Raw genomic sequence first — 22,336 nt, 5'->3', positions numbered from 1 at the left:
TTCGCATTTGATTCCTATTTAAATAAAAATGTTTTCTAAAACTGACCTGTTCTCAGTAACCTCTGCCAGTGTGAATGAGTTTCAGGTCTCTTCTGGAGAACAGACTGTCAAAGACTGGTCAAAGGAGAGCTCTGAGGGCAGTACATTTTGACAGAAGGGTGGAAAAGTTTCCAGATGACCTTAGGTATGAAATAACTTCTTAAAGATAAAAAATCATAAATTATGACGAAAAGATCGATAAATTAAATTACTTTGAAATTTAGAATTTCTATTCACCCAAAGATTGAAAAGACAAGTTAAAAACTGGGGAGAGGTATCTGCATTACAGGGGCTGACAAAGGGTACACATCTAGAAAATGTGAAGACCTCCTATACACCGAGAACCCAAATAAAAAGAGCAAATAGGGCTTTCCTGGTGGAACAGTGGTTGAGAGTCCACCTGCCGATGCAGGGGACACGGGTTCGTGCCCTGTTCTGGGATGATCCCACATGCTGTGGAGCGGCTGGGCCCGTGAGCCATGGCCCCTGAGCCTGCGCGTCCGGAGCCTGGGCTCCACAACGGGAGAGGCCACAACAGTGAGAGGCCCGCTTACCGCAAAAAAAAAAAAAAAAAAAAAAAAGGGCAAATAACATGAACGCCATTTTACAGCAGAGGAAACAGGAGTGGCCAATTAAATCTGAAGACTTCCAGTCTCATTAGAAATAAGAACTCTTATACACTGCTGATCAGTGTATAAATTTGTACAACTACTTATGAAAAGTTTGGCATTAACTAGTAAAATGAAAGATGAATATCTCCTATGGAACAGTAAATTAAGATACAGATATAATGATATATATGTCTCTTTATATATATAGATATATCGATATATCTACATCTGTATCTATTTCTCTCTCTCTATATATATAAATAAAGTCATTCCAGCCCCTAGAGTAATGCCCAACAGCAGATCCATGGTAATATTTATTGAGTGAATGAATGTAAGTAACATTTTAGGTGTGGTATTTTTTTTCTCTGAATATATAGTATCTTTATATATATATCTATATATAAAATAGATAAGCATCCTGCTCCCTCCATAACCCCTATTCTGAGTTTTCTTTTTTTGAATTTATTTATTTTTTTATACAGCAGGTTCTTCTTAGTTATCCATTTTATACATATTAGTGTATACACGTCAATCCCAATCTCCCAATTCATCCCACCACCACCATCCCCCACCACTATCCCCCCTTGGCATCCATCCGTTTGTTCTCTACCTCTGTGTCTCTATTTCTGCCCTGCAAACCAGTTCATCTGTACCATTTTTTTAGGTTCCACATATATGCGTTAATATACGATATTTGTTTTTCTCTTTGTGACTTATTCACTCTGTATGACAGACTCTAGATCCATCCACGTCTCTACAAATGACCCAATTTCGTTCCTTTTCATGGCTGAGTAATATTCCATTGCATATACGTACCATATCTTCTTCATCCATTCGTCTGTCGATGGGCATTTAGGTTGCTTCCATGACCTGCCTATTGTAAACAGTGCTGCAATGAACATTGTGATACATGACTCTTTTTGAATTATGGTTTTCTCAGGGTATATGCCAAGTAGTGGGATTGCTGGGTCATATGGTAATTCTATTTTTAGTTTTTTAAGGAACCTCCATACTGTGCTCCATAGTGGCTGTATCAACTTACGTTCCCACCAACAGTGCAAGAGCGCTCCCTTTTCTCCACATGCTCTCCAGCATTTGTTGTTTGTAGATTTTCTGATGATGCCCATTCTAACTGGTGTGAGGTTGATACCTCATTGTAGTTTTGATTTGCATTTCTCTAATAATTAGTGATGTTGAGCAGCTTTTCATGTGCTTCTTGGTAATCTGTATGTCTTCTTTGGAGAAATGTCTATTTAGGTCTTCTGCCCATTTTTGGATTGGGTTGTTTGTCTTTTAAATATTGAGCTGCATGAGCTGTTTATATATTTTGGAGATTAATCATTTGTCTGTTGATTCATTGGCAAATATTTTCTCCTATTCTGAGGGTTGTTGTTTCGTCTTGTTTGTAGTTTCCTGTGCTTTGCAAAAGGTTTTAAGTTCCATTAGGTCCCATTTGTTTATTTTTATTTCCATTACTCTGGGAGGTGGATCAAAAAAGATCTTACTGTGATTTATGTCAAAGACTGTTCATCCTTTGTTTTCCTCTAAGAGTTTTACAGTGTCTGGGCTTATATTTAGGTCTTTAATCCATTTTGAGTCTATTTTTGTGTATTGTGTTAGGGAGTGTTCTAATTTCATTGTTTTACATGTAGCTGTCCAGTTTCCCCAGCACCACTTACTGAAGAGATTGTGTTTTCTCCATTGTATATCCTTGCCTCCCTTGTCATAGATTAGTTGACCATAGGTGCATGGGTTTATCTCTGGGCTTTCTATCTGGTTCCACTGATCTATATTTCTGTTTTTGTGCCAGTACCACATTGTTTTGATTACTGTAGCTTTGTAGTATAGTCTGAAGTCAGGGAGTCTGATTCCTCCAGCTCCATTTTTTCCCCTTAAGACTGCTTTGGCTATACGGGGTCTTTTGTGTCTCCATAAAAATTTTAAGATTTTTTGTTCTAGTTCTGTAAAAAATGCCATTGGTAATTTGATAGGGATTGCATTGAATCTGTAGATTGCTTTGGGTAGTATAGTCATTTTCACAATATTGATTCTTCCAATCCAAGAACATGGGATATCTCTCCATCTGTTTGTATCATCTTTAATTTCTTTCATTAGTGTCTCATAGTTTTCTGCATGCAGGTCTTTTGTCTCATTAGGTAGGTTTATTCCTAGGTATTTTATTCTTTTTGTTGCAATGGTAAATGGGAGTGCTTCCTTAATTTCTCTTTCAGATTTTTCATCATTAGTGTATAGGAATGCAAGAGATTTCTGTGCAGATTAATTTTGTATACTGCAACTTTACCAAATTCATTGATTAGCTCTAGTGGTTTTCCGGTGGCATATTTAGGATTCTCTATGTATAGTATCATGTCATCTGCAAACAGTGACAGTTTTACTTCTTCTTTTCCAATTTGTATTCCTTTTCTTTCTCTTCTCTGATTGCCATGGCTAGGACATCCAAAACTATGTTGAATAATAGTGGCGAGAGTGGACATCCTCATCTTGTTCCTGATCTTAGAGGAAATGTTTTCAGTTTTTCACCATTGAGAATGATGTTTGCTCTGGGTTTGTCATATATGGCCTTTATTATGTTGAGGTAGGTTCCCTCTGTGCCCACTTTCTGGAGAGTTTTTATCATAAATGGGTGCTGAATTTTGTCAACAGCTTTCTCTGCATCTATTGAGATGATCATATGGTTTTTATTCTTCAATTTGTTCATATGGTGTATCACACTGATTGATTTGCATATACTGAAGAAGCCTTGCATCCCTGGGATAAATCTCACTTTATCATGGTGTACGATCTTTTTACTGTGTTGTTGGATTCTGTTTGCTAGTATTTTGTTGAGGATTTTTGCATCTATATTCATCAGTGATTTTGGTCTGTAATTTCCTTTTTTTGTAGTATCTTTGTCTGGTTTTGGTATCAGGGTGATGGTAGCCTCATAGAATGAGTTTGGGAGTGTTCCTTCCTCTGCAATTTTTTGGAAGAGTTTGAGAAGGATGGGTGTTAGCTCTTCTCTAAATGTTTGATAGAATTCACCTGTGAAGCCATCTGGTCCTGGACTTTTGTTTGTTGGAAGACTTTTAATCACAGTTTCAATTTCATTACTTGTGATTGGTCTGTTCATATTTTCTATTTCTTCCTGGTTCAGTCTTGGAAGCCTATACCTTTCTAAGAATTTGTCCATTTCTTACACGTTGTCCATTTTATTGGCATAGAGTTGCTTATGGTAGTCTCTTAGGATGCTTTGTATTTCTGCAGTGTCTGTTGTAACTTTTCCTTTTTCATTTCTAATTCTCTTGATTTGAACCCTCTCCTTCTTTTTCTTGATGAGTCTGTCTAATGGTTTATCAATTTTGTTTATCTTCTCAAAGAACCAGCTTTTAGTTTTATTCATCTTTGCTATTTTTTTCCTTGCTTCTATTTCCTTTATTTCTGCTCTGATCTTTATGATTTCTTTTCTTCTGCTCACTTTGGGTTTTGTCTGTTCTTCTTTCTCTAGTTCCTTTAAGTGTAAGGTTAAATTGTTTGAGATTTTTCTTGTTTCTTGAGGTAGGCTTGTATTGCTATAAATTTCCCTCTGAGAACTGGTTTTGCTGCATCCCATAGGTTTTGGGTCATCGTGTTTTTGTTGTCATTCGTCTCTAGGTAGTTTTTGATCTCCTCTTTGATTTCTTCAGTGATCTCTTGGTTACTTAGTAATGTATTGTTTAGTCTCCATGTGTTTGTGCTTTTACGTTTTTCTTCGTTGTAGTTGATTTCTAATCTCATAGCGTTGTGGTCAGAAAAGATGCTTGACATGATGTCAATTTTCTTGAATTTACTGAGACTTGATTTGTGACCCAAAATGTGATCTATCCTGGAGAATGTTCCATGTGCACTTGAGAAGAAAGTGTAATCTGCTGTTTTGGGATGGAATGTCCTATAAATATCAATTAAATCTATCTGGTCTATTGTGTCATTTCAAGCTTGTGTTTCGTTACTAATTTTCTGTTTGGATGATCTGTCCATTGGTGTAAGTGAGATGTTCAAGTCCCCCACTATTACTGTGTTGCTGTTGATTTCCTCTTTTATAGCAGTTAGCAGTTGCCTTACGTATTGAGGTGCTCCTATGTTGGGTGCATATATATTTATAATTGTTGTATCTTCTTCTTGGATTGATCCCTTGATCATTAGGTGGTGTCCTTCCTTGTCTCTTGTAACATTCTTTATCTTAAAGTCTATTTTATCTGATATGAGTATTGCTACTCCAGCTTTCTTTTCATTTCCATTTGCATGGAATATCTTTTTCCATCTCCTCATTTTCAGTCTGTATGTGTCCCTAGGTCCAAAGTGGGTCTCTTGTAGACAGCATATATATGGGTCTTGTTTTTGTATCCATTCAGCGAGTCTGTGTCTTTTGGTTGGAGCATTTAATCCATTCACGTTTAAGGTAATAATTGATATGTATGTTCCTATGACCATTTTCTTAATTGTTTTGGGTTTATTTTTATAGGTCATTTTCTTCTCTTGTGCTTCCCACTTAGAGAAGTTCCTTTAGCATTTGTTGTAGAGCTGGTTTGGTGGTGCGGAATTCTCTTAGCTTTTGCTTGTTTGTAAAGCTTTTGATTTCTCCGTTTAATCTGAATGAGATCCTTGCCGGGGAGAGTAATCTTGGTTGTAAGTTCTTCTGTTTCATCACTTTAAATATATCATGCCACTCCCTTCTGGCTTGTAGAGTTTCTGCTGAGAAATCAGCATTAACCTTATGGGAGTTCCCTGTATGTTTTTTGTCATTTCTCCCTTGTTGCTTTCAATAATTTTTCTTTGTCTTTAATTTTTGTCAATTGGATTACTATGTGTCTTGGTGTGTTTCTCTTTGGACTTATCCTGCCTGGGACTCTCTGCACTTCCTGGACTTGGGGGCTATTTCCTTTCCTATGTTAGGGAAGTTTTCAATTATAATCTCTTCAAATATTTTCCCAGGTCCTTTCTCTCTCTCTTCTCCTTCTGGGACCCCTATAATATGAGTGTTGTTACATTTAATGTTGTCCCAGAGGTCTCTTAGGCTGTCTTCACTTCTGTTCATTCTTGTTGTTTATTCTCTTCTGCAGCAGTGAATTCTACCATTCTGTCTTCCAGGTCACTTATCCGTTCTTCTGCTTCAGTTATTCTGCTACTGATTCCTTCTAGTTTATTTTTCGTTTCAGTTATTGTATTGCTCATCTCTGTTTGTTTGCTCTTTAATTCTTCTAGGTCTTTGCTAAACATTTCTTGCATCTCCTCGATCTTTGCCTCCATTCTTTTTCCGAGGTCCTGGATCATCTTCACTATCATTATTCTGAATTCTTTTCCTGGAAGGTTGCCTATCTCCACTTCACTTAGTTTTTTTTTCTGGGGTTTTATCTTGTTCCTTCATCTGGTATGTAGCCCTCTGCCTTTTCATCTTGTCTGTCTTTCTGTGAATGTGGTTTTAGTTCCATAGGCTGCAGGATTGTAGGTCTTCTTGCTTCTGCTGTCTGCGGCTATCTAAGAGGCTTGTGCAAGTTTCCTCCCTATTCTGAGTTTTGCTTATCATCCCTATTGGTTTTTCCTTTGTAAAAAATTATATATATATATATATATATATATATAGGCTGTGTTTGGTCCCATGGCATGTTATCTAGTTTCTCCTATTGGGAGAAAATATGTGCAAAACATATCTGGCAAAGAACCTGATGCTAGAATATACAAACAATTCTTACAAATGAATAAGGAAATGACAAACCTAAAGAAAAAATGGGGAAAAAATTTGAACAGGCATTTCACCAAAGAAAATATACAGATGGCAAATAAGCACATGAAATGACCAACATCTTTATTTATTAGGGAAATTCCAATTTAAACCACAATGAGGTCTACTACACATCCACCAGAATGGCTAAAATGAAAGGTTAACCATACCGTATTGGTGAGGATGTGGAACAAATTGGTCTCTCATATACTATTGGTGGAAATGTCAAATGGTACAACCATCTTGGAAAAGTTTGCCAGTTTCTTAAAAAGTTAAACATGCACCTACTATTCCCATGTGTATGTATACATACAACCCAGCTATTCCACAGCTAGGTACTGACCTGAGAGGAATGCATTACATATATTGTTTTGTGTGTATACCAAATACTTTTTTAAAAAGAAAGAAAGAAAAAAGGAAAATAATGAAGCTTCATGACTTGTTTCAAATGTAGTATAAAAAATAAAGACTATAAATGAGTAGATAGATTTAAAAAAGAAACTAAATCAGAAAGTTTCAAATAATCTTTCTAGTTTCTAATTCTCCCTAAAGCCATAAGTCAGTTCTGTTTATAATTGAGACTTTCACCTTTGCTTGTAGATTCTACAAGTAATACACCTCAGAGAGTTCAAGGAAAACTCCTATCTGGCCCTAAAATATGATGTTACAATCCTTACAAACTGGTATGTGATGCATTTTGATTCTTTGGAAAGCACACGTTAAGTAAAATGTCCTTCCCTAAAATGCCATTTTCCTGCTTAGGAACAAGGCAAATCTACCACAAATAAACCATTTATTAATTTTCTATTTTCTGTGTCCATTAAGTAGATAACCTTTTTCTTTGCCTGTTTCTTGTTAACCGCAGAAGGAGGCTGATATAGTTGAAGGAGAATGATTCAGGAAACCTGCGCTCAACTCCCATTTCTGCCTCAAGTTAACCATATGAACTCTCTTCACTTGCATAATGAAGAAACTGAGAGTAAGATAATTTTTATGGTTCCTTTCTACTAAAACTTTCTGAGAAAATTGCTTTCTAAATAGAGGTACACATATATTTGGAAACTCAAATGGCTCTCAAAAAGCCGTTCTGTTGAAAGGCTTTCTTTCAGTAGAAAAACATTATTTCTATTTATTTTTAAGGACAGAAACTGGCACTTCTATTAGAGATGTATTAAATTTAGCTGCAAGTTTATGTACCAGTTTATAAACACTCTTCCCTGTTATTGAGTTATTTTTTAAGGTTTTCAATGGTAGTAACCTACTTGAGTCACACAGTAATTTTCCACCTACTAGTATTATTTGGCCTTTCTTGTTTTCCAATTTCAGATGACCCTTGGCTCCTGGAGCAACAGAGCAACTAAAGGGCTTCTGTATTTTTCGTATGAAATTCTAATAATTTTTAGAAATAGGTTCTAACTAATTACTCCTTTTCGGACCACAAAAAATTTTTGACTTGAATTTTAACTCCCAGTGTTTTAGAACTTGGAGAAGACAAGGACCTCCCTGGTGTTGCAGTGGTTAAGAGTCCACACTCCCAGTGCAGGGGGCCCGGGTTCAATCCCTGGTCAGGAAACTAGATCCCACATGCATGCTGCAACTAGGAGTTCGTATGTCACAACTAAGGAGCCCATGAGCTGCAACTAAGGAGCCCACCTGCCACAACTAAGACCCGATGCAACCAAATAAATAAATAAAATATTAAAAAAAAAAAAAGAATTGGAGAAGACAGTAAAAGAGCACAGGATTTGATTCATGTACTGAACTGCAGAGAGCTGTTATAATGGCCCAGAAAGTTAGAGCATCAGAAAGAAAGTGGGAAGGGAATCAGACAATTTTTAGCTAACCTTACTGCTGTCAACACAAGTCAGAGTCCCCAACCCCTGACAGTCGACAAACCTAACACAGAGACACACTTCTTGTAGCTGAGGGAAGCTTGGGAGCCCACCACCCAAGCCTCAAAACGGGGCCATTAGCTGTATTTAAAATTGTCCCCCACTACCCAGTGAAACTTAATCCATGGGAAATAAAGGAAAGAGGATGCTTTTTAGGACTGAATTCTAGTTTTCACAACAAAATAATACAATACCCATTTTCACAAAAACATTCGCTTGGTAACTGTGAGAAGGTTGATGTGTAAAAGCCTTTTAAAGTATCAGCACTTCAGAGAAGTTCCTGGAATAAAGAGAGCCTCTGGGGAGTCACAGCTTTTCAATTATAATTATGGAAATAAAATATAAAATTTCATTGTCACTTTAATCTCAGAAGCTGTTTCATACCAAAACAGACAACTTATCTCATTTTTCTATTAGCACTGATTATGTAAGTGTTATCCTAGTACGAGTTTTAGTTCTGGTAGTAGTCTTCAAAATCAGATGCAAATTTAAATAACAATGGTAAGTTGACTCTTTTATCTAATCAAACCATTAGTAAATAAAAAATAAAGGTAAATTAAAATAAACTAATAAATCAGTTCTCAACAGGAGTATACTTTCTAAATTAAATGAATTAAAAACTTAGAATATTTTGCTTTTCTAATTATTTTTTTCTCTTAAAAATTTTATTTTCTATTTTTTTACTCTATTATTACTTTTGGCCGTGCCACGCGGCATGCAGAACTTCCCTGCCCAGGGATCAAACCCACACCCCCTGCATTGGAAGCACGGAGTCTCAACCACTGGACCACCAGGGAAGTCCAATCTCCACTTATTTTTGACTAATTTTAATTTGCACTAGGGTCTGTACTCATATAATGTATTCAGTGCAGCTCTGACTGACAGGCTACAAAGAATCTTCAGAATGCTTTGGTTATTAAGTAAATACAAATCATTACCAATAGAGGAAAAATTAAGAAACATTATAAAAGCAGTTGCAATACAATTTTAAAGATAATTTTTGCAACCTTGGTAATGATACTGTGCTGTTGTCACTATATATAATAAGCAGTTTTAACAAGACTTAAAAGTATTATTTTAAGTATACGGCTTGTCTATCAGGTTCACTTTACTAGGCTATCTGGCTTTTTTATAAAGATCAGTCTGGGAGGGCTTCCCTGGTGGCGCAGTGGTTAAGAATCCGCCTGCTAATGCAGGGGACATGGGTTTGAGCCCTGGTCCAGGAAGATCCCACATGCCGCGGAGCAGCTAAGCCCGTGCGCCACAACTACTGAGCCTGCGCTCTAGAGCCCGTGACCCACAACTACTGAAGCCTGTGCGCCTTGAGCCCGTGCTCCGCAACAAGAGAAGCCACCACCATCAGAAGCCCGTGCATTGCAATGAAGAGTAGCTCCCGCTCGCCACAACTAGAGAAAGCCCGCACACAGCAACGAAGACCCAACACAGCCAAAAATAAAAGTAAATAAAATAAATTAAAAAAAAGAAAAAAGATCAGTCTGGGAAAGATTCTGGCTTCTCAACTAGAACTGGCTTGAGGAGAGAGATGAAGAACATAAGGTGGGGGGAAAAAGGTCAAACCCTGCTTTTAGGAGAAGGGGCAAAAAGCCGAAAAGTTGGAGGAAATATTTTAGGGTCATTACACTTTTTCAATTTACTTCTATATTTATGCTATGAAATCATGAGAAGTGATAAGCATACAGTATCAAAGAAACAGCCAAGCATTTTTGGTAGACTATTCTTTGATATGGTGGGTGACACTAACTTTTGTGAAGCATTTTCTGTGTGACAGGTAATATGTTACCCTTACATCTTACATCTTCTATTCTCTCCATGTTATCATTAAAAAAAAAAAAAACAGACTCAGAAAGTTAAGTAACTCACCTAAGTTTTAGACAGGTAGGAAGCAGATAGGCTGGATTTGGGAAACAGGAATGTTTATTCCAAGACTGGTCCATGTTCTTTCACCTATTCTAACCTGCCTCTATTCTACATTTTAGAAAGCTTTTAAACAAAGTTTGAAACAAACAAAAGAAGGTATAACAGATCAGTTAAAGGAAGGGTAGAAATGTAGAAAAGATATACCTAAACCTCCTTCCTATTTTGTCTCTGGTCCTGAAGTTGCATTTAAACAGCCTCAGGACAAGGATCTAATGCAAGGGTTGGAACAGATAAAAGTTAATTCTTTCTAAAATTATGAAGAATAACGCAATATTAAACTTTCATATAATAAAAAACTTTCATATAATCTTTCCATAATTACAGAGCAGGAAAAAAAAATCTATATTGAGCTATTTATGTATGTTATCTCCTAACTTTAAAAAGGTTTAAAGTGGTTATAAGGATAAATAAAACAGGACAGAAAAGCAGATTTAAAATAGGAGAAGACAGAGGTAATATTTCCTGTGGTGAGATGATGACAGATTTGACCAACTTTGAAAACCTAACATCAGAAACAGAGTAATTTAGAAATATACTAAATCACTGTGAACTCAATTACTAAGAACTTTCATAAAGACCTACCAAACAATGAGCAACCCAGATCAGACACAAGCAAAACCACTATAGCAACATCTGGTGAATGACCGAAAATATATCATACAATACTTTAACTGTTAAAGGGCAAAACAAACTTCAGCACTGACTACTGACACACAGAGACAAGCTGAGGTTTTAAACAGAAACTGGGTAAGAGAAATTTAAGAGCAGAACTGATAGATGATGTCAAGTGGATCACACTGAAAACTTTCTCCTGCTGATACAGCATGTATCAACAGAAGATAAATACCACTTAAAAGTTATTGACTAAAAATCTTAAAGTGTTATTTCATAGGCATCAAAACCATAAAAAGTACTTTATTTCTACCAAATGAACTTTTTTCCAAATCAAATTTAGATTACATACCTTTTTATCAGAGACACTGAAGTCATTTTTTTAAATGAGGTAATTTCTAGTTAAAAAAGCTATTACTTTTAATATATTTACAATTGTTAAGTTCTTCAAAGTACTTATTGGCTCTTCCAGTAATTATATAAAATAGGGCTTTATATTAAGTGTACAACAATATTGGGGCAGTACCTTGGCTTAAACATGAAAGGAAAAGCTGGAACAAAATCATTCTTTCTTTTTTTAAAATAATTAATTAATTAATTTATTTTTGGCTGTGTTGTGTCTTCCTCACAGTGTGCGGGCTTCTCATTGGCGTGGCTTCTCTTGTTGCGGAGCACGGGCTCTAGGTACGCAGGCTTCAGTAGTTGTGGCCCATGGGCTCAGTAGTTGTGGCTCACGGGCTCTAGAACTCAGGCTCAGTAGTTGTGGTGCAGGGGCTTAGTTGCTCCGCGGCATGTGGGATCTTCCCAGGTCAGGGCTCGAACACATGTCCCTTGCATTGGAAGGCGGATTCTTAACCACTGCGCTACCAGGGAAGCCCACAAAATCATTCTTTAGTAAGAAGTCTCCAACCACTGATATGTAAAGAATTAATTCCTTTCTTTACTCCCAACTATTTAAAAATGTATGATGATATACTTTCTCTGCCCATCATTGATCTTTTTCCAGTAAGGAAGAAACCAGAAGAGTAACAGCGGGAATGTGTACCTGTCTTGGCCTTTTATTAGGTTTGTGAAGTATAATTTTATTACTTTGTAATAGCTTTGGAAATGCTTGTCATGAAAGCAGCTACCAGCTGAAAAAGAGAAGCACTATCAGAAATATGGGAGTGGGCACTGGGAAGGGAGTGAGAAAAAGGAAAGACAAACATGGAGGTGGAATAGATTTTATTTTTCTGACTCACTGGGATGGTTTCAACAAATCACTGACAAGTGGGTTTTTTAAAAAAAGCATCCTATGAGTTAAAAATGGCAGTTTTGTTTTGAAAAGAAGATAACTGATGAAACGCAATCTGTAAACTCCAGTAACAGTGAGTCACAGCACTACGCCTTATCGTTTTTTATCCAACGGTACATTAAAATTCTCAACGCACAAGTTTTCTCACCCTAGCAAAAATGCCTGTTGGCGCTTCTGTTCTATGGCTTTTACCATGTTAGCTCACTCTCTGTCCTCACCCTTCCCTCCAAGAGTTCCAGGTTTAGATGTGACCAATATGGTTTCTGTTTTCCAACGTTATCTCCAATCTTTTCCCTCCAAGCCTTTCTTGGAGCAGCATTATAACATCATTTACTTAACTAAAAGCAGGGCTATGGAGTCAAACAGATCTAGATTTGAATCCTGGTCTGGCTGTGAGAAATTTGGGCAAGTTACTTAACCTCTCTGGACCTCAGCATCATCATCTGTACACTAGTATGATCATCTAGATCACAGATTATAGATATACATATAGATATTATATAAAATACTTACAGAAAGCTTCCTCTATATGCAGATTACTTAAAGGTCAGTGTCTATCAGTTCACTTACTGTAGGAAGGGAATGCCCTAAATATGTATCCATGGGGCTTACCTCTAGGAGAAGAAACAGACTAGCAGGCATTCATAGCACAGTATGATTTGTGCTTTAATTGGAGAAAGCCCTGGGCACTACTGTAATACACAGGGGAAGAAAGAATGAAACTCTGCTCGAGGAAATATTAAGTAGCAGAAATCATTCAAGTTAGCATCTGAACTCCTAGTTTAAAATTAATTTAGGTCCAGAAGAGTAGCTAAGGAACTAGGTATTTCCTTTCATTAATGAGGTGACCCAGTTCTCACTGGCCTTTGGACACTGGGCAACAGGAACTTACAGATAAACCAATGGCCAATTCAAATTCATCTTTACATTCACAAAACAGTTTTCTTTCAGAAGTATGGTTCTGTTATTTTATCTTGGAAAGCTAACTTTTTTTCCCTCTTATACAGCTTACAAAATTCTCATCCCGTGCACCTAACAGCTGTTTATAAACTTAATGGAAAAGCTTTACTAAAATGTTATTATAAAACCATTATTTTTCCTTAAAAAATCTATAAGCAGCAATACTGTTCTGCTTTAAGAATAGAACAGAAAATATAACAAAAGTTTACAAATCATTGAAACATATGATCCAGGATTTCTTGCAGACTTTTTTTCTGACCTCCTTCTGCCAGTGCTCGTGTTCCTCACTCTGTGTGGCCCTGCTCAAGTCACACTGCCACCCAGCCCAGCAAGTACTTCTAGCCCACACTAAGGTTTTCTCCATCAAATTCTAGGTTTCTTCTTCCTCATGCTTTACTCAGCATTTTGTATAGAACAGATTTTACTAAATGTTCTCCATTAGACTGTAAGTTGCTTGTCAGCAAGCTTGTCATAATACCATTATACAGTATTTCTTCAGAATTAGGCATTACAAATAGCCCAAAGCAAGCTATTTGTAATGCCTAATTACACATATATATATATATATATATATAGTCAACAGGAAAGCACTGAGTCATTACTGAAAGGACTTCAAGGAAAGGTGGAAAAGAACGATGCAAAGTCAAGTTCTTAAACACTGCTGGTATCGTCTGAGGTTTTACTCAGAGATACTAATTAAAGGGCTTACTTTTAAGTAAATTGCAGAGACTGTAACTACTAGGAGCTAAAAAAAGTGCAGTAATGCCACCGCCACCAAAACCAATGTGGAGTATCAGTGATCTGTTCAAATCTCACACTGGTTGCTTACTTAAAAACTCACCTTTATCACAAAACCTGGCAAACTGACTTGGGTGATACCCAAGGCCGCCAAAATAAGTGAAATGTGGATCTGAGGCATACACAGTACCAACCATCTAACAGAATAGAGACATTGCAGTAGTAATGGTCAAGAAGTTAATTTTTTTTGGGGGGGGGGGCTGCATCGTGCAGCTTGTGGGATCTTAGTTCCCCAACCAGGGATTGAATCCAGGCCCCCTGCAGTGGAAGCATGGAGTCCTAACCACTGGACCACCAGCGGATTCCCAAGAAGTAAATTTTAATAAGTGAATCCTATACACTCAAAGTGAAAGGACTGAACAATCCTCTCCCCTATAAGATAAACAACAGAAAAATGAACCTATCCTCCAAATGAGTTGGTCACTTATGACCAAAAGGGGTCAGAAAACACAAGTACTTTAAATATAATTGCCAAGAAACAGAACCAAGTCAAACATATAAAAACAGCAACTCATGATTATACAGCTATCCCTCTGGAAGGCTTTTAAATCTATTGTACAAAGCATCTTTCTTTCACAAAAACTGCATGCTGGAAATCGTAGCACAACCGACAGAGAGACTGTATGAACTGGTCAGCTGTGTGTGCTCTCTCCTGCATTCACCAGTTGAGAACTGCAAATTACCAACCGACTATGGATAGATATGGCTTGGTTGATGTTAATTTCAAAATCAACCCACAACTCACAATTCTTTTTGGTTGCATGATTCATATAAAGATAGTTAACTTCTGCCTCTTTCATAAAGACAGAAAGGAGACAATGCAAATCACAGTCAAATTTTTCCTGCTCCATGTGTGTTCAGAAAGTTTTAAAGGGACCTGGAAGTCAAACCACTAAGAACAGCAAACATGGCAGCGTACAAGAAAATATTTTCTGCATTAATGGAAGGCACTATCACATCATTTCTAATCTGTCACTTAAGATGAAACTGTTTTTTTATTCTTTCCAACACAGAATCAATCATTTGATTTTAAGCTAAGAGGAAAATTATAGGTTATATAAATATGTATATTAAGCTATGCCTGAAAAATAGAAATCGGGACTTCCCTGGTGGCGCAGTAGATAAGACTCTGCACTTCCAGTGCAGGGGGAATGGGATCAATTCCTGGTCAGGGAACTAGATCCCACATGCATGCCGCAACTAAGAGTTTGCATGCCACAACTAAGGAGCCCATGTGCCACAACAAAGGAGCTGGTGAGCCACAACTAAGGAGCCTGCCTGCTGCAACTAAGACCTGGTGCAACCAAATAAATAAATAAATATTGAAAAAAAAAAAGAAAAACAGAAATCCAGTTGAGTCTTTTTGAAAACAGAAGGTATACTATTTTAAAAACAAACATTTTCTATCTATACCTATTTTCCTTTCTTTTAAAAATCAAATTTTATTCTTTGAATAGGTAGGATCAAAATTGAAAGGACACAAAAAGCATATAATGAGAAGTCTCATTTTCAGTCCTGTCTCCAAATACTCTGTTCCCCTTATAGGTAAAAAATTTTAATTAGTTAATTCCTTTGGTTTTTCTTTATGCAAACACAAGAAAATATGATTATACATTCTTATTTCCTTCCTTTCTCACAGAAAAGGTTCTGTACCATATACACTGCTTTGCACCTTGCTCTTTTCATTTAATAGTATGTTCTGAGGATCTTTCTATCAATTGCATCCCTATTCTTTTTTTTTTTAACAGCTGAAAAGTATTCTGTTGCATAAATGAACCACAGTTGATTCGACTAGGCCTTACTGCTGAACTGTTTCAGTTGTTTCTCATCTTTTGATATTACAAGTGACACTGCGATGAATAACCTTGTACATAGGTCTTTTCATCCTTGTGTAGGCCTGACCTACCGGTCCAGCTTCATACAGAGCTACTCTCCCCCATTCTCCTCATACTCTGGCCTCACTGACCTTCAGCTGGCTTTTGCATATTCTATTCCTTCCTCCACACACCTTTGGTAACTCCTCTCCATCCCTTTGGATCCTCAGCTCCAATGTCACTTTCTCTACCACATCAAGCCAAGTCCCCTTTGTATATTCACAAGACCCCTCTATTTTCCCTTCACAGCACTGATCATGGTTTGTATCTCTGTAATTATTTGTTTAATGTCTATTTCTCTTACTTGACCAAAAGCTCTATGACAACAAGGTCATTATATTTCTATTACTTAACCCTCTGACTGACATGTGAAAAACAATTAATGAATATTTGCTGAATAAAGGAATAAAATGTCAAAGGTGCCAATTACATCAATCTGTTCTTAGTATTTTACATGTATTTCTGTTTTACCTTGTAAGTATCTCTTGAAACCTTCAGTTCATTCCACTTCCACTAATACTAATCCAAGCTCCCATTATCTCTTGTCTAAACTCCTACATTCACTCTTAGGTTCTACTAAAATCTATGCACCATTTTTAAAACCTGTCATTTGCCGAGACTTCCCTGGTGGCGCAGTGGTTAAGATTCCACGCTCCCAATGCAGGGGGCCCAGGATCGATCCCTTGTCAGGGAACTAGATCCCACATGCATACCGCAACTAAGAGTTCACATGCTGCAACTAAGGAGCCCATCTGTCGCAACTAAGACCCAGTGCAACCAAATAAATATTAAAACAAAAACAAAAACAGACCCATCATTTGCCAAGAATTCTCTCAGTGGCTTCCCACTGATATTCAAATAAATTTTCCCTAACATGGCCTATAAGGCCTGCATCGTCTGGCCGTTTACCTCCCACACCCTGCCATTTCTGCCAGAAATACTCTTTGCTTCTCACTTTACCTGGTTAATGTTCTACATCACATGGAAGCCTGAGCCTGAGCACTCACTGGTCACAGCCAAAATTTTACATTTATATTTTGGTGTGATTTGATCAGTGTTGTTTCTTTTACTAGGCTATAAATTCTAAGGGTTGAATTTTTTTAACTTTTGCTCACTGGGCATCACCAATATCCAGAACACTTCCTGGTACACAGTATAATACTTGATAAATGTTTGTTAAATGAATGAAAAAAAGAACAATAACAACATGAGATTATATCAAATTACATGATTAAATACACTGAGGAATTAAGTGTGGAAGTAGAGTTGCAGGACTAAGGGACTGTTTCACAGGATCCAAATGTAGGTAATCGTATTTGGCACGGTGTTGAGGTTGTTTACTGTATTTACACATCCCAATCCATAAATGTTTATTTTTTATTTAGAACCGGGTGCTTTTACCTACAGAAATTAATTTCACTTGACTTAAGAGCAAATACCAAGAATACTGTTTATGCCTACAGTTATAGAAATAAAGATGACAGTACATCACTGGCATGACTATTTTAAAAATATCAAGAGTAAAAAGTTAGGGTCCTTTTCTTTTGACAATAGGGAAAAAGAGATTTCAAGAATGTATCTGATTGTACATATTAAGTAATGATTAACATGTTTCTTGAAATTTGGCAACAGATATCCATTTTTAAATTCAGAGGCTTATATTTTTTCTTCTCAAGGAGAAGAATACCTTTGCTCTCCAAGCTTTTCTAAACATTTACAGCATATTGTTATAAAAATGTACTAGGCTTTGGGTATTTCCTATTACAGTATACATTTGTATAAAGTCACTGGGTAACCACAACTACATATATAGCTGTCTCACATTATGTGAGTATGTTTACTTTGTTCTGTGTTTTTTTTTTTAAATTGAAGTATAGTTGATTTACAATGTGTTTTGTGTTCCCACAAAGTCTACAAAGCACCAGAGATGACTATTTTCTCTCTTGACTATGTTTTCTATTTTCTAGCTTCTGTTTTGTTTTGAACCTTCAAAGGTACAATAAAAAGGTAAATAAACTGCCTTAAGTCAGAAAATAGCTCAAGTTACATTATTTAAAGGTCTAGAAGAAAAGAAATATTGATGAAAGGAGAAACATTAGAAGAGCCTAATCAACTGTGTCCTTACTGTTATGCAACTCAGTGTTGTTTAGTAAACAAGGAAGAGAATATCAGAGGGTTGTTTAGGTTAAAGGTAAACACAATATATCAGGAGGGTAGGGGGTAGGGCTGGGGGCTGGATAGAGTATAGACTGTAAACAGTAGAAGAATTCAAGTTTTTCCATTAAGGGGAAATGACAAACATGGATATGTGCACACATCTCTCAGCATTAATGCATGCACATACACACCCCGGTATGCACATAGGTATTTTACACACCTATTCCCTTTGTTTTGCCAGAGAGAAGGAAGGTTAGACTAAGTACATATAAACACCTCAATTTTCTAAGATAATAGTAAAGAATCCATCTCCCAGTCACTCTCAAATTTTTTTTTAAAGTTCCAAAAAAAAAAAACCAAAAATATTCTCACAACGTTTGGCCACTAAAATTTATAACGATAGTCACAGTCTGAGTGACTATTTTACTTCTGCACTGTTCTAGCTGTTTGGTTATCTGGTCTCGCATTTTGCAAGAGAAGTGTCGCTATGGCAGGACACTCCAAAAGCCAGGATATGAGAACCAAAAGAACCCTTCCCCTGGCACCCCTCCACCCACAAAAAAAAGCTGCAAAAACAACTTTAGAAAAAAACAGTAGCCTTCAGGACATCATCAAATTACAAAATAGCATACTCATCGATGTTTCAGATAACTTACATTTAAAAACATTTAATATACAATATTTAAGAAACAGAAAGAGTATATTATATTTTGATAAAATTCAAGTGCTAAGTAGATTACCTGACAATTGTGTATAAAGGAAATACTAAGGTACAAATTCAGTTGTAGTTCAACAAGAGAAGAAAACCCCCAATTTGAGGCATTTCAAACTGTCAAGAAAGCAAACAGGAATGACAGGCAATTCCTAGGCCTAAAGGCTTGCTTTTTCCTCCCTTTGTTAGAGCTATAAAAGAAGAGAAAAGGGTAAAAGTTGCTCAACAACAATAATAAAAAACAAAGAAAAATTTTCTCATGGATCTAAGTCTTCACCCAAATTATAGTTGTTTATTGCTTAAAATAACAGAGATGAAAAACATTATCTTTTTATAGTTTTAAAGAATTAAACACAAAAGATAAAAAGATCAGAGTTTCTTTTAGATTTTAGTTTAGACATAGCTGATTAATGATTACTGAGTTGAAACTGAAACTTAGCTTGATGACAACTGCGGAAAACCCCAAAGAATATCTCTAGGCTCTCTAAGAACATAAAATCCTTGAGAATAAAGGCAATTTTTTTTTATTTTATAGTAAGGAAGGTTGAAAGAAGAGAAGCTGTGACAATGACAACACTATTCTCAAAGTAATGACTTCTAAACCTTTATCTCTGGAACCCTGACTTTGTTCATCCAAACTGCAAATCCACATCATAAACTTCCTACCAATTGTTTCCATGTGAATATCTTGTTGTCATTTCAAACTAAATACTGGGTTAAATAGAACAGGTTCCCAACCTTCATCCCTAAGCTTCAGGCCAAACCAGCTTCCTATGTTGATTTCCTAATTCCTGTCATGCAGCCTTGAAACCACTGCTCTTTCCTTTCTCTGCTAATGCAGTGAACCTAGTCCAGACCCTCACTACGGTGCCTGAAGAGTGTTTTTAAGTCATAATTTTCTGTTACTCCCAACTTTAAAAATTCTTCAATGCCAATAAGATAAAATTGGATATGAGAGCCACCTGACTGACATGTACAATTTACAGAGATGACCTGGCCGGTCTCTTCTTTCCTCACTTCTCAGTGTGTCTCCTGAGTATGAAGGCTGTTATGAGGATTAAGTGAGAGAATATAAATAAAATGCCTAGTAACTGACAAATAGCTGCCTTCACTGATTCATGTCTAAATCTGGAGATCTACTGCCAAGTTTCAAAAACAGTTACATAGTAAGAGAAGCAGCAGTCACACAGACATTATTTATCTTTGTATAATTTGCTTATTTTTATTTACTCTGGCAAGAACCATATAAACATAGATGGTTTAGGGATACTAATTCTTTCAAAAGTTTCTCTCCTTTTTATAAAAGCAATGTGACTTTTCATTGAAAATGTCTAAAATACAGAAAAATACATAGAAAACAAAAATTACCCATAATCTCACTATCCAGAGAATAGCACACAATAAATACCAATAGATTCCAATAGACCACAATTACCATTTTAAACATTTCCTAAAATAATTTTCTCTATTAGCAGAGGTCCTGATCCCCCAAATTAGACAAATTCCTTTCTTTCCATTCAAATTTGCTTTAGGTAGAGCCCATAAAATGCTAGCATATTTCATTTAGCACCACACTGTACCATGCTGATTCTAGGGGAGTATGTAAAAAATATTTTTATTTAAAATATATGTCTATATCTAAGTATTGACATATTCCTATCCTTCAAAATACTAAACCAAATGACTGAAATGAATGCCATCTCACGTGCTCAGCTAATGAACGCTAAAAGGCTCACTGTGCTCTTGTCTGAATGGTGCTGGGCAAGCTGTCTCATGACTCCACTGAGGTTTCCTTTACTGACACTATAATGGTTTCAGTGTAATGGAAAATCAGTACTTTTCACCCATTGTAGCTAAAAAAACAAGTGCGTGATACTGCTGGCCTGAAGGAAATGTATGCAGCTCTTATGGTAGCCAGAAGAGTTTCTAAGGAAATGTTAAGGAAAACAAGAAGATATCAACAGACAGTTAGAACTGAAGAAAATTAATATTAAGACGATACCTGGAAGAAAGCAGAGCTGAAGGTCTATTACGACTTCAGAGGATGTGAAAAGCACAGAAAGGGGACCACCAATGTGCAATGATGAGACTCCATCTCCAGAGGACTGATCTACACCTCCTCTGTACCTAGCTCACTACTGGCTCTTCCATTTTCAGAACTGTAATCCCCCTCCCCGAACTGAATATGCATGTAATGTTAAACATGGGAACCTGTCCTTCACTTAAAGCAAAGCTCGGGAGCCTGTTATTACCTGAGTCTACCTCCAAGGAAAGCAGGTCCATCTTAGCTCTTACTGTTCTAGTCCTTGGATGTATTCATGTTACATGAAAATAATGTGTAAAATTGGTTTCCTGGCTTATTTATTCTAGGTTATGCTAACTGCAGCCCTCAATGGAACCTTTCAGTCATTCCTCATTTATTAATTACTGGGAAGAATGATGTTCCCTTCCTGAAATCTGTACCTACCATTAATAAAAATTTTTCAAAATATTCAGAACAGAATCTATCATTATGTAACTTTTTAAAGCACTTGATACCAACACCAATCTGAAGATCAACATCAAGTATTTTTTGCCAATTGTTACTTGTGAAAGATGACTTTTATGACAGAAAGGTAAATATATTTTATGTACTTCTAAAAACTAAAACGCTGATTATAAATGGAATCCCATTTCCAACAATTCCAAAGTTGACCCTTGAACAACATAGGTTTGAACTGCATGGGTCCACATATATGTGAAGTTTTTTCAACAGTAAATATTACAGAATTGCATGATCTGTGGTTGGTTGAACCTGCAGATGTGGAAGTGCAGACTCCGGGGAACCCTGGATTCGGGGGGACCAACTGTGAGTCACATGTGGATTTTTGACTGTATGGAGGGTTGGCACCCCTAACCCCCAAGCTGTTCAAGGGTCAATTCTATAATGAAAGACAGTTAACAGAAACAAAAAACTTTCTATTTATCTCTCTTTAGGGTGACTTTAAAGTCCACAGAAAGATCTCAGAAGGTAAAGAATAAATTTACCTTATTTTCTTCTAGAAATTTCAACTTGATAGAAACATCGTTGCGCATTTTATCGTATTTTTCCTTATGTGCTTGGAACAAATGCTGTGATTGCTCAATCTTTGGCAGAGTGTTTGCATCACGTGGTCCAAGATTCAGTTCTTCCAAATCAGTACGATATGCATCATATTCAATTCTGGAAAGAAGAGAATAAGTGAAGCACACTACAAAGACAGTGTGAAATAACTTCAGGACGTGAAGTGGAACTACGTAATAGTTCCATATTATACATTAATATATGATAATTCTCATGCATATTTGATACCTTATGCTTTTTTTTATTTTTAAAAAATTTAATTAATTAATTTATTTTTGGCTGCGTTGGGTCTTCCTTGCTATGCGCAGGCTTTCTCTAGTTGCGGCGACTAGGGGCTACTCTTTGTTGCGGTGCGCAGGCTTCTCATTTCAGTGGCTTCTCTTGTGGGGAGCACGGGCTCTAGGTGAGCAGGCTCAGTAGTTGTGGCGCATGGGCTTAGCCGCTCTGTGGCATGTGGGATCTTTCTGGACCAGGGCTCGAACCCGTGTCCCCTGCATCGGCAGGCAGATTCCTAACCAATGCGCCACCAGGGAAGCCCACCTTACACCTTTAAAATCAAGTATTTCTGGGCTTCCCTGGTGGCGTGCTGGT

The 22,336-nt window shown here is 36.8% G+C and overlaps 1 protein-coding gene across 13 annotated transcripts in view; it reads right to left on the bottom strand.

Moving 5' to 3' along the window:
• ARFIP1 (ARF interacting protein 1) overlaps positions 1-22,336 on the bottom strand; it is a 135,014-nt gene that overhangs the window by 7,042 nt on the left and 105,636 nt on the right. For 9 of the 13 annotated variants that reach the window (XM_027117209.1, XM_027117213.1, XM_027117210.1 and 6 more), the window contains one exon: positions 21,670-21,844. In XM_027117209.1, coding sequence (XP_026973010.1) covers positions 21,670-21,844 — 175 coding nt within the window. Of the gene's footprint in view, positions 1-46; positions 199-18,670; positions 18,834-21,669; positions 21,845-22,336 lie in introns of those variants that run through there. The other 4 variants (XR_003435038.1, XR_003435039.1, XM_027117211.1 and 1 more) reach the window with 4 other exon arrangements.

Source organism: Aethalodelphis obliquidens, unplaced genomic scaffold (genome assembly GCF_003676395.1).
Source record: "Aethalodelphis obliquidens isolate GAN/ISIS:26980383/991018 unplaced genomic scaffold, ASM367639v1 scaffold17, whole genome shotgun sequence".
In the NCBI taxonomy this organism is placed as follows: domain Eukaryota; kingdom Metazoa; phylum Chordata; class Mammalia; order Artiodactyla; family Delphinidae; genus Aethalodelphis; species Aethalodelphis obliquidens.
The sequence above is the reverse complement of the archived record's forward strand: the minus strand, read 5'-3'. Positions and strand labels throughout refer to the sequence as shown.